Genomic DNA, 24008 nt, shown 5'->3' on the forward strand with positions numbered 1-24008 from the left:
GAGTGGCTTGGCTGAACACATTTTGACAGAATCACTGGTCCGCTGTGGGGCGAACAGGCTGTGGTGCGGCTAGAGGGAATACAGGGAAACCAGTTAGGAGGCTGTTACACCAGTGTGGGTGGGGTGGGGGGAAGAGAGAGCCTCCTACAATTATATCACCTTCCTACAAGGCATTTGCTTTGAGAGCCTAAGATAACTAAGGGTTGTGGATGCCATGCTAAGGAGTTTGGATATTGTTCTGTTTTCAGATATGTAAGGATAATAATAAAATATTTATTGAGCACTAAATATGTGTTGGGCACTTTCATAAGCACTTTACATTAGTATTGAATGTAATCCAAAGCTATGAGGTTTGCACTGTTAACAAATAAGAAAACTGAGACAGCGATATATTAAGTGCCTTGCCCAAGGTCTCATGTCTAGTAAGTGGGACCAGGAGTCCTGCTCCTGCTGATAGAGGAAAGGTGCAGAAGTTTCCTCCTGACTTGTTGCCCAGAATGGCTGAGCACTGACATACAAGGGCCCGAAGCTTCCAAAACTCCTGAAAAAGTAGTGAAACCTTCTACTGACCCATTTGTCTGACCCATTTCTCCTGCTGCTCCCTCTAAGTGTTAATATTTTACCAGTTTGGGGTTATTGCATCCATCTTAGGCTTCAACACATTTTATTCTTCCTATCCCCCTTGTCTTCTGCCTTCTTTTGAGCCTTTAATTTTGCTACTGTCTTTATAATCTTCCATCTGTTTTCTACCCATCTCTCTGCCTCCTTCTTCCCCTCCATTTCTGTCTCGAGATCAGGTGGGGAACAAGAAGATACATGAAGAGAAAGGAAGAAGCTGGATGCAAGGGAGAGACATTATTTAAAATCTTAAGTTTCTGAGGTTACAATTAATTCAGTGTTTCATTCCTCCTTAGTCCTTGCCTTTTCTAATTCCATAGAGGTCCTGTAGCCCAAAGAGACCAAACTGCTCAAATTCCAAACACTCAGAGTCCATGGGGAACCTCCTCCATTGCCACCCACAGATATCTTCTGTACCCATCGTTTCTTGATTCCCACCTCTCCCAGTGGAAAGTTTCCTTCCTCCTGTTGAAAAAAGGTCCCTGCAGCCTCCACCTGTGCCCCAAATCTTATTTCCCCACTTTGAGCTGCACATCCCCTCCTTTCTGCACCTTCAGACTCTCCCATGCAGTGATGATAAACATGCTCAGTTCTTCTACCTTAAATCATACAAATGCTCTTGGCAGATTATTCATTGGCTAAATCACCACCTTTCTCAATCCCCCCTTTTCCTTGCCTACCTCCTCTATAGAGGCTGGAAGAGCTAAGTACTTATTTTTTTCGGCCTCCTTTGCTCCTAGCCTCCATGCAACACAGCTGTGGTCAGTGAGGTTTAGGCAGAAGTCCGCTGAGGGGCTTCTGGGAAAACCTTTTCTGATAAAAGGCACAGATGTTGCTGGTGCTACACACCCCCTTTCTTCCTGCTCTGAATGCAGATATTTTACCTGAAGCTATAGGAGCCATCATGTGACATGATGAAAAAGTCATGAAACTCAAGGCATTGAATTATTTTGTCTGAACCAATGCCAACCACCTCCAGATTTGTTATGGGAGAAAAACAAATCCCTATTTGCTTGTAAGCCATTGTTATCTGGGCTTTCTATTATTTGTAGCCAAAAGCTCTTCTGATATATACACCCTCTCTCAACCACAATCTCTCTCTAGTTATCTTCCTAAATCTCTCCTTTCTCAAACTACTAAGTCCTTTTCAACCTTTAAGTCACTCTTCAACCCACTAAAATTTACAGAGGTTACCAATAACCAAAACCAAAGGCCATTTTCTATTTTTATCTTACTTTAATCCTCTGTGACATTTGAAAATATGAAATGTTCCTATCCCTATGCTAAAATTCTTTTTTCTATGCCACCACCTTCTCCTGATTTTTCTTTGTTTTTCATTTTTCTTTTGCCTGTTGTTTCCCCTCAGCTTCTACTGATGATGCCTTCCACTTCATTCAAAGACAGTACTCCCAAAAAACCCTTTATCACTGCCCCTTCTACTTATTCTACTGCCTATCAGGAATCTTCACTTGGATACCCACAGACTCATAAAATACCCCCAGACCAAACTCATCATTGCCCCACAAAGTCAGTCAACGTTTTGTGTTCTTAATTATGGCACCCATCCACCCAGATAAATTCAAGTGCTCACATTTAATTGATTACATTACCTAGATTCTGCCTTATTATTGCTTGAATTCTTCCCTTCCTCTCCCATCCCACTGCCAGTTTCTCGGTTCAGCCCTTAGAAAACAAAACAATCTTATGCAGTTTGATTTCCTAATCATATTTAGCACCTATTTAGCACTTATTAAATGTGTATAAAATAAATTGCCTTAACTATTCTCATAACTATAGATCTATAAAATTTTTCTCTATGATTGTTTTGAATATGTTGTGAGTAGCAAAGATTTTGTTAATATGTCAAATTTTCATGTCTGTTAGTGTTCAGCCTCTTCTGCTTTCCACTCTGATAGTTAGAGTACAACACAAAGATGTATTTGAATCCTATGTACTCAAAGACTATATTTGTTATATTGTTTTCTAAGTAATTAGCTTATTTAACAATAGTTTAATGACTGTTAATTGAGAACTTAAAACAGCATGCTATTGCATTAAGATTTGCACAATTATTCTATCATCTGGTAGCAAGCAGCCAATATTTCAGAGGAGAAAATAACAGGGAGAGGGGGAAGGACATGGAGGGATAATAGAAGTTGGTAGAGGTAGAGAGTTTTGACTCAAAACATTCAGAGAAACCAGATTATGGAATAGGAACATCTAGATAACATAGGTGAAAAATCAAGCATATTTATGTTTGTAGCATTTTAGATCTTATAGGGATCTTGGAGCCTTCTAAATCTAAAATCCCTCATTTACCAAATAAGGACACTGGGACCTGGTGAAAGTAGGTGACTTGTCCAAGTTAGTGGCAGATCAGGACTACATACCAGGTCTTTGGGCTATCCAGTTAAGCACTCTCACATTTCCTCTCCAGTGTGAAGTCTCTGATGTCCAAAGGAGGATCTGCAGTATAATACAATAGAACTTATCTTCAGCATGAATCCTCATTGCTTAGAACATTAGCTACTTAAACCTGGTATAAAGTTTTACTTTCTGAATCAAGATTTCTCCACTTTTATATGGTTTCTCTGCAGTGGTCTGTATTTTCTGATATGGTATATTATACTTCAACTAAAAGATTACTACAATCGTTACATTTATTAGGTTTCTACATCACATGACTGATCTGATTATCACTGAAGGGTTCACCACGGTGAAGGATCCCATGGAAGCTTCCCTCACGTATGAGTTCTCTGATGCCGTGTAAGATTTGTACTCCGACTGAAGGCTTTTCCACATTCATTACACTGATAGGGTTTCTCTCCTGTATGAGTTCTCTGATGCACTATAAGGGATGAATTCTTAATGAAGGCTTTTCCACACTGATTGCATTCATAGGGCTTCTCACCAGTATGAATTCTTTGATGCTCAATAAGGTATGCGCTCTGGCTGAAGGCCTTTCCACATTCACTGCATTCATAAGGCTTCTCTCCAGTATGAGTAACCTGATGTACAGTAAGGGATGATCGCCCAGTGAAATGTTTCCCACATATCATACACTCATAAGGTTTCTCTCCAGTATGAATTCTCCGATGCTGAGTAAGAGATGAATTCTTACTGAAAGCTTTCCCACACTGATTACATTCAAAAGGTTTTACTCCAGAATGAAGTCTCTGATGCTCTATAAGGTATGTACTTTGGCTAAAGGACTTCCCACATTTGTTACATTTGTAGGGTTTTTCTCCAGTATGATTTCGCTGATGCAGGGTAAGAGCTGAACTCTTACTAAAGGCTTTTCCACATTCACTACACTCATAGGGCTTTTCTCCAGTATGGCTTCTCTGATGTACAGTAAGATGCATACTTTGACTGAAGGCTTTTCCACATTCATTACATTCATAGGGTTTTTCTCCTGTATGAGTTCTTTGATGCACTGTGAGATTCATACTTTGGGTAAAAGCTTTACCACATTCATTACATTTGTAGGGTTTCTCTCCAGTATGAATCCTTTCATGCTGAATAAGGGATGAATTCTTGCGGAAAGCTTTTCCACACTCTTTACATTGATATGGTTTCTCTCCAGTATGAGTTCTTTGATGAACAGTAAGATTCATGCTCTGACTGAAGGTTTTCCCACATTCGTTACATTTGTAAGGTTTCTCTCCAGTATGAATTCTTTGATGTATGGTAAGCGAGGAGCGTTCAATGAAGTGCTTCCCACATACATTACAGTTATAGGGTTTCTCCCCTGTATGAGTCCTCTGGTGCTTAAGGAGGGATGAACTCTGGCTGAAGGTTTTCCCACACTCATTACATCCATAGATTTTCTTTCCTGCAAACATTCTTTGAGTTTTAATTAATTCAGCATTTTGTTTAGTGTCTTTTCCATGTGAATTCCAACTGTGAGGACTTTTCCCCACAGGAATAGTTTGTTGTGTATCAATGATTGAACCCTGACTGAAACATCTTTCAAATTCATTACCTCCACATGTCCTTCTCACAGTGAGGGTTTCCTTATGCGTAATGTGCACTTGGCCCAGATGTCTATCCTGGTTTTTCTGTTGCCCCTCTAACCAATTATCAGGTTCCCAGGTTTCCCCTAAAGAAGAATGCCAGAGACCTTCTCTTTCCATTATTACCCCATAAGATAAATCTTCAGTAATTAGGGCTTTGTAGTTGACTCTTTGGTTTCAAGTCTTATCTCCCAGTCTGAAAAAAATAAAAATTCAAATACACATTGGTTTCTGTGCTGAAAACTGTATAAGGCAGGAAGAAGAGAATGAAACTGAGAATAACTATAGGGCACATCTGAGAGCTTTCAGAGATGTCCCTATAATTAGGAAGAGAATTGGAAGGGAGGGAAAAACAGTGAGCCGTCCATAAATAACAGGGAAACTAGAAGCAGGGTAAGCAGAGGAAAGAGTGAGCCTATGCAGGAGGGATAGATACTGAAATCACTGACCACTGGACAAGACTAAATAATGAAGATGGAACTAAGGGAAGATATACAGACGAGCTGGGATTGGGAGAGGCAGATCACAAAGCCCTGGAACATTTATCTGGTACTCCTACCAGCAGTTTCTTCCCTCCCGAAGGCTGCCTATAATTCTGATACTAAATCTTCATAAAACATCACAGTGTGACACAGTGAAAAGATTGTTTACCCCAGAGTCAGACAAACGTGGGTTTAAACACTGGCTGTTAATCACTTATCATCTTAAGTAGTTGTTTCTCTGAGTTTTCAGAGATATAAAATGAGGATAAAATAATCTGATAAGGATTAAGTAAATTAATGTATATAAACTATGCTTAGGGAACATACTTGTCTGGAACATAAAATACCAGAACATACTTGAAACTTAAACTCTCAAGGGAGGATGGCAAAATCTAAAAGCTCCTCTTCTCCACAAGGAGCATGTGATTTTCTCACTCTCTTTAGGTAAGAGAGTCCTAAAGGGCCCTACCCTTTCCTAAATATCCATTCCTTACAGATAAGAACTGGTGGCAGAGGCAGGTAGGGGAGAATCTGTTGAACTGCTTGAGATGGGGCTGAAGGAAAGGCCTTGTAGCCACTCAGACTTTATTTTCTCAGATCCCATTTCTTATCCCAGACAAAACATCCTGGAGGCAGAGAGGCAGAGGACAGGGACTACAATCCAAGAATCACCTTGTCGGCTTGATCAAAATTATCAACACTGAACCAACAGACCAAAGGTCTGTGGGCAGGAGGTTTACTATGAAGCAAAAGATACACATGAACTGGACTTCCTCCTTCCAATCTGACCTGGTTACATAAAACAGAAAAAGTGGAAAGCCAAGCAGGCTCCACCTGTAAAACACACACACCACCAAGTAACCTCAGAGAAGACCTATCCAGTCAAGCATGAAATACCAACAGGCAACACATGAACTGGAGGCTGCCTCCTGCCCCACTTCACTCTATCATATCCAGCTATCCAACTGAAGTTCTTTGAGATCATTCCAAGTGCTACCCAGTAAACAACATAAAGGACATGGGACATCTATTCACACTGTTAGACAAATACAATGTCCAGACAGACAAAACTATTCAAAGATGAATGACACACAGAAAATATCAAATTTGGAAACTAGGTAGAGGTTCAAGAAAATTTTAAAATAATAAAAGCAGGAGAACAAGGGGTTGGGGGGAAAGCATTAAAACCAAATGGGAGAATAAACATTGGAAGAATAAATGCTTCCAGTCATCAAAAGATGTGAAAAAAAAAAAAAGATGTAAAAAAAAAAAAAAGTTACATACTGGGAGAAGGGATTTGCAACACATGACCCAAAAAGAGCTCTAGAACTTAGACTTGGAAAACAATATCTGTTTAACACTAAGCCCACTAGAGAAATGGACAGAAGACTTGAATAGACACTTAAGAAAAGGAAACCTGGGGACTTCTCTGGTGGCGCAGTGGTTAAGAATCCGCCTGCCAACACAGGGCACATGGGTTTGAGCCCTGGTCTGGGAAGATCCCACATGCTGTGGAGCAACTAAGCCCGTGCACCACAACTACTGAGCCTGCACTCTAGAGCCCGTGAGCCACAACTACTGAGCCCACATGCCACAACTATTGAAGCCTGCGCGCCTAGAGCCTGTGCTCTGAAACGAGAAGCCACCACAATGAGAAGCCCACGCACCGCAACGAAGAGGAGCCCCTGCTCGCCGCAACTAGAGAAAGCCCATGCACAGCAACGAAGACCCAATGCAGCCAAAAATAAAAATAAATAAATAAATTTATTTTTAAAAAAGAAAAAGAAAAGGAAACCTGAATAGTGAGTAAACGTAAGCAAAGATGCCAATCCAACAGTAACCAGGAGAAGGTTGAGTAAAGCCTCAGTGAGATACTATTACCACATCCACCTGAGAAACAAAATTCAAAAATTCAAACTGACAGCCTCAGAATTTAGAAAGATGTGCAGTATGGGGAGCTTCACATACTGCTGGTAGGAGTGTAATTTTGTTCAAGTATTTGAAAAACAGTTTAGCACTACCTAGAATGTAGAACAGGCACACAGACTATAAGATTTAGCAAATCCACTAGTAGGTACATACACTTAGGTAAATCTATATTGTAAAGGTTCACCATGATTCATAATTTTTAAAGTAGCATTGTGTACAATAGCAAAAAACTGGAAACAACCCAAATGTCTACCAACAAGAGAAAGGATAACTAAATTGTCAAATACTTATACAAGAGAAATGAAAACAGTGAATGTTACGGATTTCACGTCTGCTTTTCCCCAAAATTCATATGTTGAAGCCTAATCCCCAGTGAGACAATATTAAGAAGTGGGAGTCTTTGGGTCATGAGGGTAAAGCCCTGATAAAATTAGTCCCTGATAAGAAGTGGCACACATGAGGGAACTTGCTCTATTCTGTGAACCAGGAGAAGGGCCCTCACCAAAAACCCATCCATGCTAGCACCCTGACCTCAGACTTCCAGCGTCTGGAACTATGAGAAATAAATGTCTGATAAATTCAGTCACCTGGTCTATGGTATTATGTTATAGCAGCCTGAACTGCCTAAGACAGTAAACATTAATAAACTAAAGCCACACATATCAATATAAATGAATAATTTAAGCAAAGTCACAGAAAAATAAATACAGTAAGAGTCCATTTAGATAAAGTTTAAAAACAGACTATAAATATATTGTTCATCTGTGGATAGCAATACTATAAAGAAAAGCAAGGGAAGGGATTTATCACAGAAGTGAGAACAGTGGTTATGTCTTGGGTAGAGGAAGAGGATGGGAATGAGGAGGTGCATATAAAGCTACTAGGGTACTAGCAGTGTTCCGTTTCTGAATCTGACTCTGGGCTCTGGTGCCTGGGTGTTTTCTTTTGTTATTATTCATTCATTTTTATCATCATGAACTATAAGAAAAGCAGTACAGTTAAGACAACAACTTTGGAGCCGGACCGCCTGGCTCCATCACTGTTAGCTGTGCGACCTTGGGCAGATTACTTAACCTGTCCTGTGCTCCAGTTTCCTCATCTGTTAAATGGTACCTATCTAGTGTTGATATGTGAACAATAATTAGCTGATATTTATAAAGGGCTTAGAAGACTAGGCAGGTTTTTGCTAAGTAGTACCCATATTTTACACATTCTTCTGTATATATGACATTTCAAAAAACAAATGAGAAGAACAACAAAATATTTTCTATTTTGGAAAATATTGATCATTTTAAGTTGAAACATATACTGCAGAAAACTTAATAGTAAGGGTTCAGTATATCTTCATGGAATTTAGAGACCTAACTTAAAAAGTTACCTCTGAAGATTGGTTGCTTAAGAAAAAGAAAAAAAATAGACTGCCCTACAAATTTTTTTAAAACTGGCCTAAGTGATCTCTCCAAGAACATGGGATGGCGAAGGACAGTGGAGTCATGTCTACAAAGGATTGAGGAAAAACTGATGTGACTCAAGAATTCCACATAGCCAGTACGCTATACATGCATAGGAAAAAACAATACATGTTCTTAAATATGAAAGATTCAGAAACTGCAATACTCCTAAAGCATTCCTGAAATGTTACTTAAATGTTTATATGTTTGAACAAAGGATTTATCCAGGAATTCCAGACTGCTCACTATTAGGAATCTAGTAATATATTAATAGGTCATGGAAAAAAGGGCATATGATCAACCTGATGGATGCTTCAAAGTGTTTGATAATATCCAACATCCAATCCTGATTCAAAGACAAAAATATTAGCATTGTACCAAGCATAAAAAGAAAACACTAGAAGAATTCACACTAAAAAACAGAATCAAGCAAAGGATGCTTACTATTACTGCAACTATTTAATATTGTTCCAAAAGTGTGACCACTTTTAGACAAATGAGAGGGGAGGAAATTTCATTTTTCCCAGATTACATAACTGTCTCTGTGGAAAACATAAACTTGTTAAGGTGGCTTTACTCATATTAGTGAAGTATTGAAGCCTGGAACTGAGCACTAAATATCAAAACCATAGCTCTTTCAGGATTGGACGACATTTCCAATCCTTACCATTTTGCTCTCATTAAATAAGGACCTGTAACATGCACAGCTTTATGCTTGGCCACAATAAGAGGTCAATGATTGTTAGAGGTTATCATTATTATTTTATGTCAAACAATATACAGCTCTCTCTTCCGTTCCTTTATTCCTAAGCAGTTCTTTCAAGTGATGGCCCATACTCCCTTATAGTCCTTTAGGATTTATATTAACTTTGGTACTCATCAGGACATAAGAGCCCCCAGGACCAAGGGGTATGGGAAAGCACAGCTCTTTCAGTATTTATGGCTGGGACTGGCCATAGTAGAGGCCAAGAGCCTGCAGAGTATTTGACCAGGGGTTGGGGGCCTGGGTGAGAGACTTGGGCAGCAGGCCCTGCTCTTCCTAGAGCAAGCTGATTTCTTTCTTTTCTCCTTTTATATTTCTTCCAGCCTAACAGTTAAGTTACTCCTTCCATTCAACCAGACTATTTCAGTACTCACCTGACTGGACTTCCTACGTAACACTCTCGCTACCCTACAGTGCATTCTCCACAAAGCAGCCAGATCGATCTTCTGAACATGATAAATCATTCATTCAATAACTATTTATTGAGTGAGGCACTGTTCAAGGTGCTAGGGATACAGCAATGAACAAAAGTGCCCTGGAGGAACTTATATTTTAGTGAGAGGAAGAAGGGTAATCAACATAATAAATAAGTAAAACACTTAGTATTTAAGTGGTATACCTTATGGAAAAAATAAAAGCAATAAAATGGAAATAGGGAATATGATGGGTAAGGGGAAAAGTTTGTAATTTTAGATACAATCTTCAGGAAAGGCCTCACTGACAAGGTGACACTGAAGACAAGACGTTAGGGGCCAAGGAGGGTGTCACAGGACTATCAAAGGGAGAGCATCCCAGGCAGAAGGAACCACCAGTGCTGAGAGCCTGTGCAAGGATGAACAAACTTTTTGGATTCACCTACATTGATTACAGTCTTTTAGATTAGTTTTCCTACTGGAAGCAAAGATATGTGCCTGTACTAACCATTAATGAGGCTCATTATGAAGGTGGCATGAAGGTACATGGGGACTCGGTAAGAGCACATAAATTCTCTCCCTTTGTGTGTGCATGTGTACACACATATACATTTACTCACACAGGGAGGTAAATCAGATGATACCTGGGGAAGAGCTGAGCACAGCACTTGGTTGCCGCTTTCCCCTCTTGGTTTTGGACAGCATAATGAGACTAACTGGCAGTAACATCAAAGAAAATCTAGAAAGAACAAGATCTGGAATTTGCACATCATCATGTTTTCTGAGCTCCGTTCTCTTCCTCCACTTTTCTGTGTCTTTATTTCCTTCTCTCCAACAGGTACCTCTCTGCTCTTGTAAATACATTCAAGTCTCTATCTCAGTAAAAAACAAATCGGAGGCATTCTACATCTGACTTCTTTCAGGTCCTGCCCTTTCTTCCTTTTCCTTCAAAGTTAACTTTGTTGAAAGGATAGTCTGTACTTAAAAGTCTCTCTTTTTTGGGGAGGTGGGGGGCGGGGTGGTGGTGGTGGGACTTGCCACACGGCTTGTGGGATCTTAGTTCCGTGACCAGGGATTGAACCTAGGCCCTTGGCAATGAGAGTGCAGAGTCCTAACCACTAGACCGTCAGGGAATTCCCCATAAAAGTCCTCGTTTACTTCTTCACTCTTCTCCCCAGGCACATGTCCTGCAGCACCAGAGTGCTCCTCCCTGGGTTACAGGCCACTTCCTCTACACTAAGACCAATAGCGTTTCTCATTTCTTACTTAGCACTGTTGCACTCTTCTCTGTTTTTCTCTCTTCCCTTGGCCCAGCTCTCCATAACTCTCTCCTCTCCCTCTGACCACTTTTTCTGTCACTTTTGCTAGAGCATCTTTGGCCCCCAGTCAAATGTTATTCCTCAAGATTCCATCCTTGCTGCTTTGCCCTTCTTATTCGCTCTTCCTGATAATTAAAATATTCATTGATATGAGTGTAATAAATATAATTTTCAAAGCTATAGTTTTACCTGATTACTAAAAATTCTACTTGATGTCATCTAATATTCACTCAACAAAGATATTAAATACCTACTCTCGCAGACAACATGCTAGGCAGGGGATATAAATAAAAGTAAGCTCAATCATGACAACTCAGTGAGCCTACATACTAGTGGCTAGATAGATATTCAAAGAGACAAGAGAAATACAGTGTGAAATGTAATCATATTCAAGTGATAAATCTTTAGGATTCAGCCCAATAGAGAAGTTGGAAGGTGGGTAAAAAACTGGGAGAGGAAAATCCAGTATGAGCCATACCTTTGTTTGCCTTTGATGCTTCTAGAAAACCCACCAACATGACAGTGAAAGAATGAAAAAGTCACAAATAAATGCACTAAAATAATCTAGGGAGCAAAATGCTGCAAAAGAAAACCAAAACCAAAACAAAAAACCCCTACCAAAAATATAATTTATATATCCTCATACAGACAAGAGAAGTTAATACATGCATTTTAAAAGATTGCTATTAAAAAAGAAGGAGCACTTAGAGATGAGAAGGCTCATAGAAATAAAAAATACGATAGTAGAAATCAATTTTTTCACAGGACTGAAAGACAAAGTTTAAAGAAATCTTCACATCTCACATTTTCCCTTCAAACAATGCCATGCAATTTACCACAAGGTCTTTGCACCTGCTGCTCCCTGTGCCCAGAATCTGCTCCCACATGACCATCACTTTGAGTATCTGTTCAGTAGTCACCTTAAAGAAGAGGCCTTCCCTGATCACCCCTACAAAACAGCACTCCTGTTAACTGATTACTTCCCTTATGATGCTTTGTTTTTCTACGCAGCACCTGACTCTATGAATAGTCAGTCCCTCCCTTCTTCCTTCCTTTCTTCTCCCTTCTCCTTCCCTGCCTTCTTTCTTGATTAATTTATTGTTTCCCTGACTAGACTATAAACTCCACGTGGAAACTCTGCCTGTTTTGCTCATTGCTCTACACCCAATGTTAGGAACAGGGCCCAGTGCTCAAAAAACATTTGTTTGTTATTTATGTAAGAATACAAATAGCAATAGTAATTGAATCCACAGAAATCTGTAATAAGGTTAATTAAAGCTACCTTAAGCAATCATTCTATACCTAAAAATTAGCATGAAAAGCATAAGATAATATCCAAAGTTGTACAATGTGTAGCAAGAGCCAGAAAAATGTATATATCCTTTGACACAGAGACTCTTCCAGAATCCTGTTCTTTAGAAAGCTTAATGGAAACAAGCAGCGATGGTCACAAGATGATTTTTTTCCTATCAACGTTCTTTTACTGATTTCTTTTATTGCTCTGTACTTAGATAGCCATACACCATCCAGACACCAAAAAATATGTGCCTAACTCTTTAAACAGTGTATGAAAAGAAGTGATCAACACTTTCACATGAGTAGAAAAGATAAAGGTGTAAAATGCATTTTTTCAGAGAAAAGTCACGATAACATCTAATAAAGAAATTTCAGTTGTGAGGGGGATTAGTAGGCAGATAACAAAGATTACGAAGCATTAAATGCTTAGAGGAGAATGGGATTAAATTAGTAGATTCAGATTAAAAATTTAGGAATGAGAAAGGAAATACATAAAATGTAAGGTTACTAGTAAAAAGAACAGGGCTAAACTCACTCGTCATTTGTTTTTAAATGAAGACTGTATAAAACACCTATATAATTCACAGGAAGAGAAATGTTAGTCTCCTTTTAAAAAGCTGACAAATGTTTAAATGAATAATGGAAAGGAAGCTATGGATATAGGTAATGGCCGAGAAGATTCACGAAAGAAAATAAAGAGAATAAAGTAGAGCGGGATAGAAAGACAGGGATTGAAAGTACAGATGAGGGAAATCCCTGGTGGTCCAGTGGTTAGGACTCCACGCTCTCACTGCCAAGGGCCCGGGTTGGATACCTGGTCAGGAAACTAAGATCCCATAAGCTGCGCAGCATGGCCAAAAAAAAAAAAAAAAAAAAAAAAAAAAAAAGTAAAAGATGACAAGAGGAAATAATAACTGCTGATATTTACTGAATGTTCAGTATGTTCCAGGCAATTTAAAAGAGTCACAAATGTAGTAACTCATTTAATCCTCATAAGATATTACCTCCCACTGAGGTAAGGACACATGCAAGACCTCGGCAGGATGAGTGACATCAACAATGCAGAGGCATTTGAGAAACACACAGCAAATGGTACAGGTCTCAAGAGACCCAGGGACCTCTGTAGTGGTTTCTCCCCAAGGTGACACTCATGGAACAAGTTCTTGCAGCCAGATGCTTACCTGGGGAAATGCACCCTGGATGTTCTTTTGTCATCAGGCTCAGTTCTCAATCCAGCTGAGATATCACATTTGGTTTGGAAAGCTGATGCCCTGCTCGGGAGGAAAAACACTAAATTTGACTTCTGAACTGAGTATAAAAACCACTCCCAGCATATGTCTTATCCCTTCATCTTCAGGGCTTCTGTAACAAAGGAAGGTGTGGCTTCTGAGATTTCCCAGTTTTCCATTCTCTATAGAGAAGGCCTTTCACCTTGAAAGACAGGACACTAAGGAACTACCCTAAAACAATGTCCTGTACTATCAGGATTTCAAGTCCAAATTCACAAATTTCAGAGGCTGTACAAGATGTCAATAGTGGGGAAGATGGCAATAGGTAGGTCTTGAGTTACAAGGCGAAGTCCTTACCCAGCGAAACCAGGTTACTGTATCACTTTCCCATACAAGTTCCTCTGAGCAGAATTTAGATTGGACCCACTCCTCCCAGGTAAGTTCTACAGACACATCCTTGAATGTCACTGATTCCTGAAACTATAAATTTCTGCTGAACAAAGGATTATGCCAATAACACCCTCTATGGAAATTAAAAAACAAAAAAACAAGCAGCACTAGAAGGGACAGAAGAGATCTGTGAGAGAAAAATATTATCCTCCAAAAGAAACAAAACATCCGCAACAAAAACCGACATTATCATGAAATAATCGGAGACAAATATACAAAGTGCTCTGACATTTAAGGACAGGAAGAGGAGGCAGAAGGAGTCATAGGGAAGGATAGTGAAGGCTGCTCTAGATTAGCGCTGGAGAAGAGTAGGTGGTGTTCTGATTGTACCCTATTCGCTCCATTGATGAAGGAGGGATTCCCCACCCTAAATAGCACACAGTGACCGAATATATGACACCCAGCACTGGACAGATGAGCCTGACAGGAGTTCATTAGTCACAAGTTGGCCTCACAACCCCACGCCATGCAAGACCACTCGGGGCCTGTACTCAGGCACAGTGAACCGCAGGGGCTGTGGGAGGCAGACTTGGTACTGACAGGAGGCTGAGGTGACCCTTGGTTCCCACGGGAAGATGTGACTGGCTTGTTTGAACACTTTCGTGGGCTGCTAGGGAGGTGAAAACCATTAGGTTGAGGATTAGGAGGGGTGTACCTGGCCAGGCTGACAGGGGAGCTAGTTGGGTGTGGAGCCTTTCCCAGTGGGTGGGGGCCTATCCAGGGAGAGCAGGGGAACTCACAACGAGGTCTTTGGAGCTCCCTAAGGCTCAGAGTTGTAGAAGCAGCACATGGAATTTTAGGCTTTACAATCACTGGGTGTGAATTCCCGTTAATGCGGGGAAAGCATGTGCAAACAGGATAAATCTAGACTGTGGTTGGTCTATGAGACAACCAACAAAACACCCAGCTGGACTTGAAAATGGCATTTCAAATTTATAAGCCCATTTGAGCTTTGTTTTCTAGCCCTTAGACTAGGAAATAAAACTCTGTAAGCATTCACTATTTGTTTGATGCGTATGGTGGTTAATTTCATGTGTCAACTTGACTGGGCTAAGGTATGCCCAGAGAGTTGGTAAAGCATTATTTCTGGGTATTTCTGTGAGAGTTCTCCCATTTGAATCAGTAGACTGAGCAAAGAGGTGGGAGGGCGTCATCCAATCTGCTGAGGGCCCAAATAGAACAAAAAGGCTGAGGAAAGGTGAATTTGCTCTCTCTGCTTGAGTTGAGATAGCCATTTTCTCCTGCCCTTAGACATAAATGCTCCTACCTCTTGAGCCTTCAGACTCAGATCAGGACTTAACACCATTGGTCCCTGGATCTCAGGCCTCCGCGTTTGGAGTGGGACTGCAGCACTGGCTTTCCTGGGCCCTACGAGTGTAGATGGCAGATCATGGGGACTCTTCGTCCTGCATAATTGTGTGAGCCAATTCCTCGTAATCTCTTTCTGTATATCTACATGTATCCTATTGGTTCTGTTTCTCTGGAGAACCCTAACTAATACAAGGAGGGAACACTAACTGAGTGGCAGTTACCATAAATGATAACTCACATTGTACTCAGTTCTGTACTAACAGGAGGTTCGTATGCCTCAGCTCATTTAATCCAAAGGACAACCTGCTAAAGTGACAGAATTAAAGTCATCATTTTACAGATGAGGAATCTGAGGAACAAAAAGGTTAAATAACCTCTCCAAGATCATACAGCTTGAACCCAAGGCCATCCAACTCCTCATGTTGTGAGGAGAAGGCCAAGAAAAGACCCTAGCAATCCTCAGCAAGAGGAAGAGCGAGAGAAAGACAGAAAGGGAGATGGAAGGAGGCTCAGGATTGAAGCTCAGGAGAAAGAGGGTTTCAAAGAGGAGAGACTAGTCAACACTATCAGAAGCTGGGTGGGTCAAACAGAATGATGATTGAAAAGAATCTGCTGATTCGAAAATTAGCTAATTTCAGAAGAGTCGTGAAGGAAGAAGTCAGCTTACAGTGGAGAAGATGAGGAAGATAGGATCAGGAATCAGAAGCAGCCAGATGAAATTACTTCAAACTTTTTGTGAAGATGAGAGATAACACTGTATGAAAAGAAGTAAGGAATAAGTCATGTAAATAAAGCAATGGAAAAGGTTTTCCTTTAAGGACAGAGAGCACTGTAATATGTGAATAGGCAAAGGGGAGAAAGTTAGTGGAAAGAAAAGGACTGGAGAGACCAGAGATGGAATGAAATCAATTTCCAAGCAAGTTGTGTATTTTACATCCTACTGGCTATGAACTCCAGAAAAAGTGTCAACCCTGAGGCACAGAATTTATCATATATCTTTCTACCTCATTATTTTCTCCTAATACTTTTAAATCAATATATCAAAATAACAAAAATATGTTAAAAATCACTGACAAATAGTGTCAAGAAAAGTAAAAGTAGCTACTAGCAGGATATAAATACATGGCAGAATTTTCATCTTATGAAAGGAAGAAAAGGAAACAAGAAAAATCATCGGTTCAAAAATTTAAAGCAAGGAGAAGAAAGGAAACAAGAAAGCATCATAAGGACAAATCATTAAATAACCAGAAAAAGACTTGATACATGCATAACAACAAATGTAAATGGGTTGACTTTGTCTATTAATAGACAAAACTGTAAAATTGGTTTAAAACACAATTATATGGCACATACAAGAGATACACCTAAAACACAAACCAAAAAATTGTTAAAAAGGGGTGGTGATAGAGACAAGATATAGCAGACAAAAGCAAACAAACAAAAAGGCATGGAGGAGACCATATCAATATCAGATAAGGTAGAATATATGTGGAAACAAAACATAAGCCCCTTCTTTCTGAAAAACAACAGATCAGAAATATGACACTCTTTCCAAAAATTACTCTACTTTCAGTAAATTAATTACAAGGCAATCGTCTTTTTAGCTGAACATATTGGGCAAAATTAAAAGCCCAAACTCAGACACCTATGGACTATATGCTGGTCTTCCCCACTTCCCTAGATTCTTCTATTCCCTAGATTCCCTTAAGTGCAGAACCTACCCACCCCCAACCTCCAGCCCTCGTGCTGCAGAGCTTGTCCCTACTATGTAACGTACTATGGAGCCCTGGGTAGATTAGTACAGAAAGGCATTTTAAAAGGCTGAAGTGAAACTTAACTGTATCGTTCATAAAATGTATTTGTTGTTAATCCCTTAAAATGTGTTCTGCCCTTCTCCTTTCCACTTATTATGCGTTTTTTCTCCCCAGCACTACATTAAGCACGGGGTAGCTCAGGGTGTTTGAAATAAGCAGCTTCATGGGTTTATCTCCTTTATGCAGAGGTTTTCTTAAACCTAAAACACGGGCTTTTTTGATATTGTTATTCTTTAAAAAGATGAATTATCAAATGGAATAAATAGGGATATTTTAATAATGAAAGTATACTTTATAAAGAAGATACAATAGCGATGAAGTTTTAGGCACCACAACAGCAAAGTGTCTTCAAATATAATTCTTAGCAACCCAATTTCTTCTTTTTTTTTTTAACAAAGTCACAATCATGGATAAATCCCAATCACAGTGCAACAAAAATGAAACACCTCAGAATATACTTACTAGGAATAAGCAAGAGCCTCATGATCAAAGTTAACAAAATCCATAATGAAAGATCCAAATAAAATGAAGGGTTAATTTTTTTACTCAGTAGGAAGAATAAACGTTGTAAATATGGTAATCTTCCTCAAATTGATACAGATTTAATGAATCCAAATCCAAATTGCATATTTTTTCTTTTTAACTGTTTCTGTTAGAACTTGATTACAGTTAACAAAATTTGACCCTAAGGATAAATGTATAAGAACAGTACAGTAACCAAAATTTTGAAAAGAAAAACAAGGGGGGGGTGGATTTTCTTTATAAAATAACAAAATAAATTCTAAAACAAACAGTGTGTTACTATAGTAGAAATAGAGCAATAGAACAGAATCCAGAAAAATAAACTTATGCATGTATGTATGTGTGTGAATATATTATATGTGCACATCTTATATACATATATAAATTTAGTATATTTTAAAGGTAGCATTTCAAATAAATGGAGAATAAGCAGATTATTCAATAGATTATTTCAAGAGATTTACAACAGTTTGAATGCCATCTCCTCAAAGGTGCCCCGTCACACTCAGCCAGGCCACCCTGCTGCGTGGCCATCACAGCACGTAACCTCGTCCTCAGCAGTATTTCTTCTTCACTGCTGCCTCCTCTTTCTAGAAGAGAAGATCCAGGAGGAAGGGGTGTTACCTGTTTCATTCACTGCTACCTTCCTAGCACCCAGAACGCTGCTTGGCACATGGTAGGGAGGTGCTAAAAATCTGTTAAATGAAAGGATGGATGATGAAATGCCTCACCACACCATGTTAAATGAAGCTAGAATACAACCTCACATATATACAATAAATTCCAGATAGCTCAAGAATCTAAAGTTAAAATGATAAAACTAATAAAAAATGTAGAAAAGTATTTCTATAACCTTAGGGTACAGAAAGCCTTTCACAGCAACGATCCCAAAGCCAAACAAGGGAAAAGGAAAGTTAACTGCATAGGACTTCAAAACTTATTTGTAGAAGATTATAAAAAATTTTAGAAGAAAAATGACAGAGAACAAGAATGACAATTTATGGGAAAGGACTAATATCCACATTATATAAAAGGCTTCTTTTATATATAAACAACTCAATATAAAAAGGGGCAAAGGATATAAAAAGCTATCTTAAAGGCTAGAAGAATGTACATCCATAGTTATTTTTGAGGATTTGAGACCTAGAAATATATCTTATGGCCTTAATTTTTTCTTAGAACTATATGCCTAATATTTATATTCAGAAAAGGAAGATAAAATTTAAAGGCAAACACAAGTCATACTCGGGCAATTCACAGGCACATCACTGGCCAATGTAGGAAAGATGAAAATATTAGTAAAGATGACAAAAGGAATACAGCTCTAATGCTGCACTGATACCTCCTAAATCAATCACTATACTCTTCGAAAGTGTCAAAAGTCATCAAAGACAAAGACTGAGAACTGTTCCAGGTTAAGGGAGACTAAGGAGACAGGACAGCTAAATGCCAGATGTGACCTGGATTAGTTCCTGGACCAGATAAAGGACATTTGTGGCAAATTAGGAGTAAGGTCTGTAGATTAGTTAACAGTAGTGTATCAGAGTAAGTTTCCTCATTTTGATAATTATATTTTGGTTATGTAAAACAGGGTCCTTTGCTCAGCAAATGCCTTTTGGCTAAACTATTAAATATTTGTCAAGTTAATAATAGCCAATATATTCTCCACTGCATTCCCTGGGTGGGGCTCAGCACAGCCCTTACACTATATATATTTTTACTGCAGGCCTCAAGCTATCACCATTCCCACCCTCTGACACTATGACAGCCCTTTTGCTGGTGGGTCATGCCCCTCTCCCAGGAATGACCTTGCTTTGCTTATGCCTGAGTGAAAAATAAACATGTGCCTTTTTTTACAAAAAAAAACCAGGGTCCTTATTTTTAGGAAACACATACTGAAGTATTCAGAAATCAAACCAGTGGTTGCCTGGGATGGGGATCGTGGACAGGAAGGGTATGGATACTTTCTGGGGTGATAAAAATGTTCTATAGCTTGACTGGGGTGGTGATGATGTTGGTGCATAAATTTGTCAAAACTCAATGAATTATATGCTTTAAGTGGGTTATTTTATGTAAATTATACCTGAAAAATAAAGCTGATTTAAAAATTTAGTTAGTGCTATTTTAACTAAATAAAATAAAATCAAGGCTATTGACAACCATACCACAACCTACATCAACCAAAATCTTCTGAGTGCTCCCCTCTTAAAGCTTCCCCTCTTCCAGAAACTCCCTCTCTCTGATACCTATTTTTGTGAGTTATGTTGCCTTTTAAAACTGAGCTTGATAACACTGAGAAGAGAAAGTAGTACAAATAGAAATCACAACAGTTGGACTTCCCTGGTGGTACAGTGGTTAAGAATCCACCTGCCAATGCAGGCGACACAGGTTCAAGCCCTGGTCTGGGAAGATTCCACATGTCACGGAGCAACTAAGCCCGTGTGCCACAACTACTGAGCCTGTGCGCCTAAAGCCTGTGCTCCTCAACAAGAGAAGCCACTGTAATGAGAAGCCCACACACCACACGAAGAGTAGCCCCCTCTCACAACTAGAGAAAAGCCCGCACACAGCAACGAAGACCCAATGCAGCCAAAAATAAATTAATTAATTTAAAAAAATCACAACAGTTAGTGCTTGTCTTCATGAAGCCTTTAAACTGGTTCCTCTTGTAAATAACCAAGTGACATATTTAAGAGAATCCTAACATATGATCTTATGAATAAAAAAAAACCACAAGTCCTTTGGGATGGCAGACAAAGTTAAGTAAACCTAATCCTAAAAACAAAAACAAAAACAACCCAAGAACTTAAGGTTTCCTGGGTAAAGTGCCCCGATGTCTTATTTCCTTTTCCAGAGAAGGAACAACTCCAGGTTCTAGCAAAAACTAGCAGGTTCCATTTTCAAGCAATCTCACAGGGCAAAAAAAGCCTAGGCTCCTTACTCACTTTTTTTCCTCTATGATTTCCTCTAGCTGACAGACACTGCTTCTTCTTTTTTTTTTTTTTTTTTTTTGGTTATGCGGGGTCTTTGCTGCAGCATGCGGGCTTTCTCTAGTTGCGGTGAGTGGCGTGCGGGTTTCTCATCACAGTGGCTTCTCTTGTTGCGGAGCACGGGCTCTAGGCACGTGGGCTTCAGTAGTTGCAGCAGGCAGGCTCAGAAGTTGTGGTGCTCGGGTTCGGTAGTTGTCGCTCACGGGCTCTAGAGGGTAGGCTCAGTAGTTGTGGTGCACAGGCTTAGTTGCTCCGCAGCATGTGGGATCTTCCTGGACAAGGGATTGAACCCGTGTCCCCTGCATCGGCAGGCAGATTCTCAACCACTGCGCCACCAGGGAGGTCTAACACTTCTTAGAAAAGCTCTTATCATGCCAACTCCCTTATTTAAATTCCTCTGACTCCTCCTCTACTCCCATGCCTACCACCCCACCAAACACACAAACTCCTCCTTCCTGGTACTTGACCCCAAACTGTATCTGATTCCCTCTCCCTTCCAGTCCCTTCTACCTTCGCTCCACCTCTAAAACTTGTCACCTACAAATTGGCACTTGCCATCTACCCCTACAAGGATCAAATTACGAGCCACTACAGCTGCTGACTTTCAACATCCCCTGAAAGGAGTTCAGGGTGGAGATCAGCACTCTGCTCTGGGAAAAACTGTTAGTACAGGTCTTCAGATAGATATTTTCAAGAGACAATTTTATGAGCCCAATTCTTATATCTCCTCACATCTAGAAAAGCACTAAAATCCTTCATGGTGACGTCTGCTCCTCGTGACTAGCAGTAACCTTCACAAGACTAGCAGAAACCTTCTACAAAAAAAAAATATGTGCTTGATTGCATGCACCTCCCCCACCTCACCAAAATCACATATATACTGACCTTCCCCCCTGCTTCTTTGGAGCAGTTTCTCAGAGCTATCTGAAATGCTGTCTCCCAGGCTATAGTCCTCAATTTGCCCCAAATAAAACTTAACTCACAACCCTCATGTTGTGCTTTTTTTTTTCAGTCGACAAACTCTAAAACACCAAGTTAGTGGCTGGAATAACGCTAAGAATGCCTACCGCTGAGCTAGTACCTTCAACATTCCAGGAACCAAAGCTGGGCTCTTTTTACTTACATTACTTATTTCATTTAATAATACCTACTTCATAAGTTTGTTGAGAGTTCAAATGAAATAAGTCCGGTGAAATTCTTATCAATGTCAAGTATGTGGCAAACACTCAGTTAATGCTGTTATTTCTATCATCACATGAGGAACAGATGCTTCAAGGGAAGTCAAGTCACTCGCCCAAGACAGTGCAGCTATTAAATGGTAGTCGGAATTTAAACTTGGGACACTCTGACTCCATTACAGCAAATCCTCTCCAGGTATCCCTACCCAACCCTACTTCTGGTCACCACACTGATCTTCTCTCTTTCCAGGTCTTGGAACACTGACAATGTGGGTACTTAACCATACTTGTTCTTATTATCATATACACGTGCAATCATCATGACTGTTCCTTGTAGAGATGTGACCTCTTTTATGTTCCCTGAAAGTCCATAGCCCTATAAGCACCAGGACCATCTCTCACATGATTTTTGTTCCTTTTCTGACACTTGGACAATACCAACAGCTCAGCAGGCCAAGGCATCCTGCTGAATAAGGAACTGGAAGCTGAGAACCTAGCTGAGGGATGCCGAGGGGGAGTTTTGTGGAAAACATCCAACATTCAGAGATCTCAATGGCCCTGTTTTCTGTGGTGAGGCCCACCTACAGTATAGGAACAAGGAGTAAGGGAGAGGTTTAAGAGAGAAAAATGAGCTCACCTGAACTCCCAATAGTAGAGGCCCAGCAGCCACTGCCTTCTCCTTCCTTCCTGTGGTGTCCTTCCCAGGCGGTGGGCAGGATCAGAGGAGGCAGAGCTGAGGAAAGGAAAAGATGTGAGAAACAAGACTCCAGCAACAACAAAAAATATTGAGAAATGGAATACTGCCTGCCATATCAGTAAACAAAGGATGTCACAGTCATCAGCGATTGCAGCCACCACCAGTGAGCTGGTGAGCCCTGAGGGAACTTAGCAAGGAAGAGAATACCTGTCGTCTAGCAGCCATCAGACTGCAGCCACTCCCCACAGTGAGCCCTGAGGAAACTCAGGATGTGAAAACACAGGATACTGGCCCCAGATATCAAAGGAATGATTTCAGTGAACCCAGACTCTTACATCTTCCCATACATAGAAAAGTGCTAAATTCCTCAACTTGAGATATCTGGTTTTCTTTAATTAACCATAATCTTCTGACATTCAGACTACCCTTTGTTGCAAAACTCCTATATATCCTGCCCCCCCCAGCCCCCACCCACCCCTCGCCTCCTTGGGGCAGTTCTCTCAGGGTTACTTGAGATGCTGCCTCCTGGGCTTGAAGTCCTAAAAATTCCTGCCGAATAAAACATAACTCTCAACTTTTAGGTTGTGAATATCTTTTCTCATTGACAATATAATACCTACAGATAAGCCAAATAAGAAGTGTATAGTATTAATGTAGAGAAAACTATACTTTTTATTTATTAAGCTTATTTAGATATATAAAGTAAGCTGAACAGAGAGAGACATACCATACTCCTGGATAGGATGTCACAGTATCCTAAGTTGTCACTTCTTTGAAATTAATTTATAAACTTAACATATTCCCAACCAAGTTACAGCTAAATAATAATCTTGTAAAGTTAATTATGGAAAAAATGATTTTTTTAAAAAAGTTAATTGTGTTGTATAACAATGGATGTGAGAACTTGCCCTCCAGATATTATAAAGCTATGATAATTAGAACATAGTGTTACTGTATAGTGTCACTCATTCACCAGCTATATTATTGACCACCTACTGTGTACCAGGCACCATTCTTAGGGCAAGGGATGAATACAGCTGTAAACAAAATAGATAAACTCTCTACCCTCGCAGATGTTATAGTCTACCAGGGAAAAGGGTGAATAGAACAAATTAAAATCCTACCAACACAATCAGTTCAGAAAAAAAATTTATATATAAGAATTCAGGATATGAAAAAAGTTGCATTTCACATCAATGAAGAAAGGATGAATGATTCAGTAACTTGGAACAAGGACTTACCATTTGGAAAAGAATAAAAATTTACATATAAAGTGAAACTAAAGTACTACAAGAAAATGAAGATGAACATTTTGTAACATACGGAATAGAAGAGCCCTAACAATGATGTCAAAGGCCCAAACATGAAGGGAAGGTTTGCACATCTGAACATATGAAAATGTAACATTTCTGCATAGGAATTGGAAATATACTTGTGTATCAGACACAATTTAAAAACACAATGCAAGCTGCATAAAAATATTCACTAGTTTTCAATAAGCAAATCTAAACAACCCTATTGTTTGCACCT

General features: G+C 39.6%; 1 protein-coding gene across 1 annotated transcript; it reads right to left on the minus strand.

Annotated features, from left to right (window-relative positions):
• Positions 1–1270: 1270 nt before the first annotated feature.
• ZFP2 (ZFP2 zinc finger protein) lies at positions 1271–23791 on the minus strand. The gene is made up of 3 exons (XM_089909834.1): positions 22419–23791; positions 13469–13558; positions 1271–4830 (listed from the first exon to the last, which is right to left on the minus strand). Exon 3 carries the CDS (start codon positions 4752–4754, stop codon positions 3360–3362), a length of 1395 nt encoding a protein of 464 aa, XP_089765960.1. The 5' UTR covers positions 4755–4830; positions 13469–13558; positions 22419–23791; the 3' UTR covers positions 1271–3359.
• Positions 23792–24008: the final 217 nt, after the last annotated feature.

The sequence above is a fragment of the Delphinapterus leucas genome, chromosome 3, assembly GCF_059928025.1.
Source record: "Delphinapterus leucas isolate spDelLeu-1000000601 "Yukka" chromosome 3, BTC_Dleu_Yukka2, whole genome shotgun sequence".
Lineage (NCBI taxonomy): Eukaryota > Metazoa > Chordata > Mammalia > Artiodactyla > Monodontidae > Delphinapterus > Delphinapterus leucas.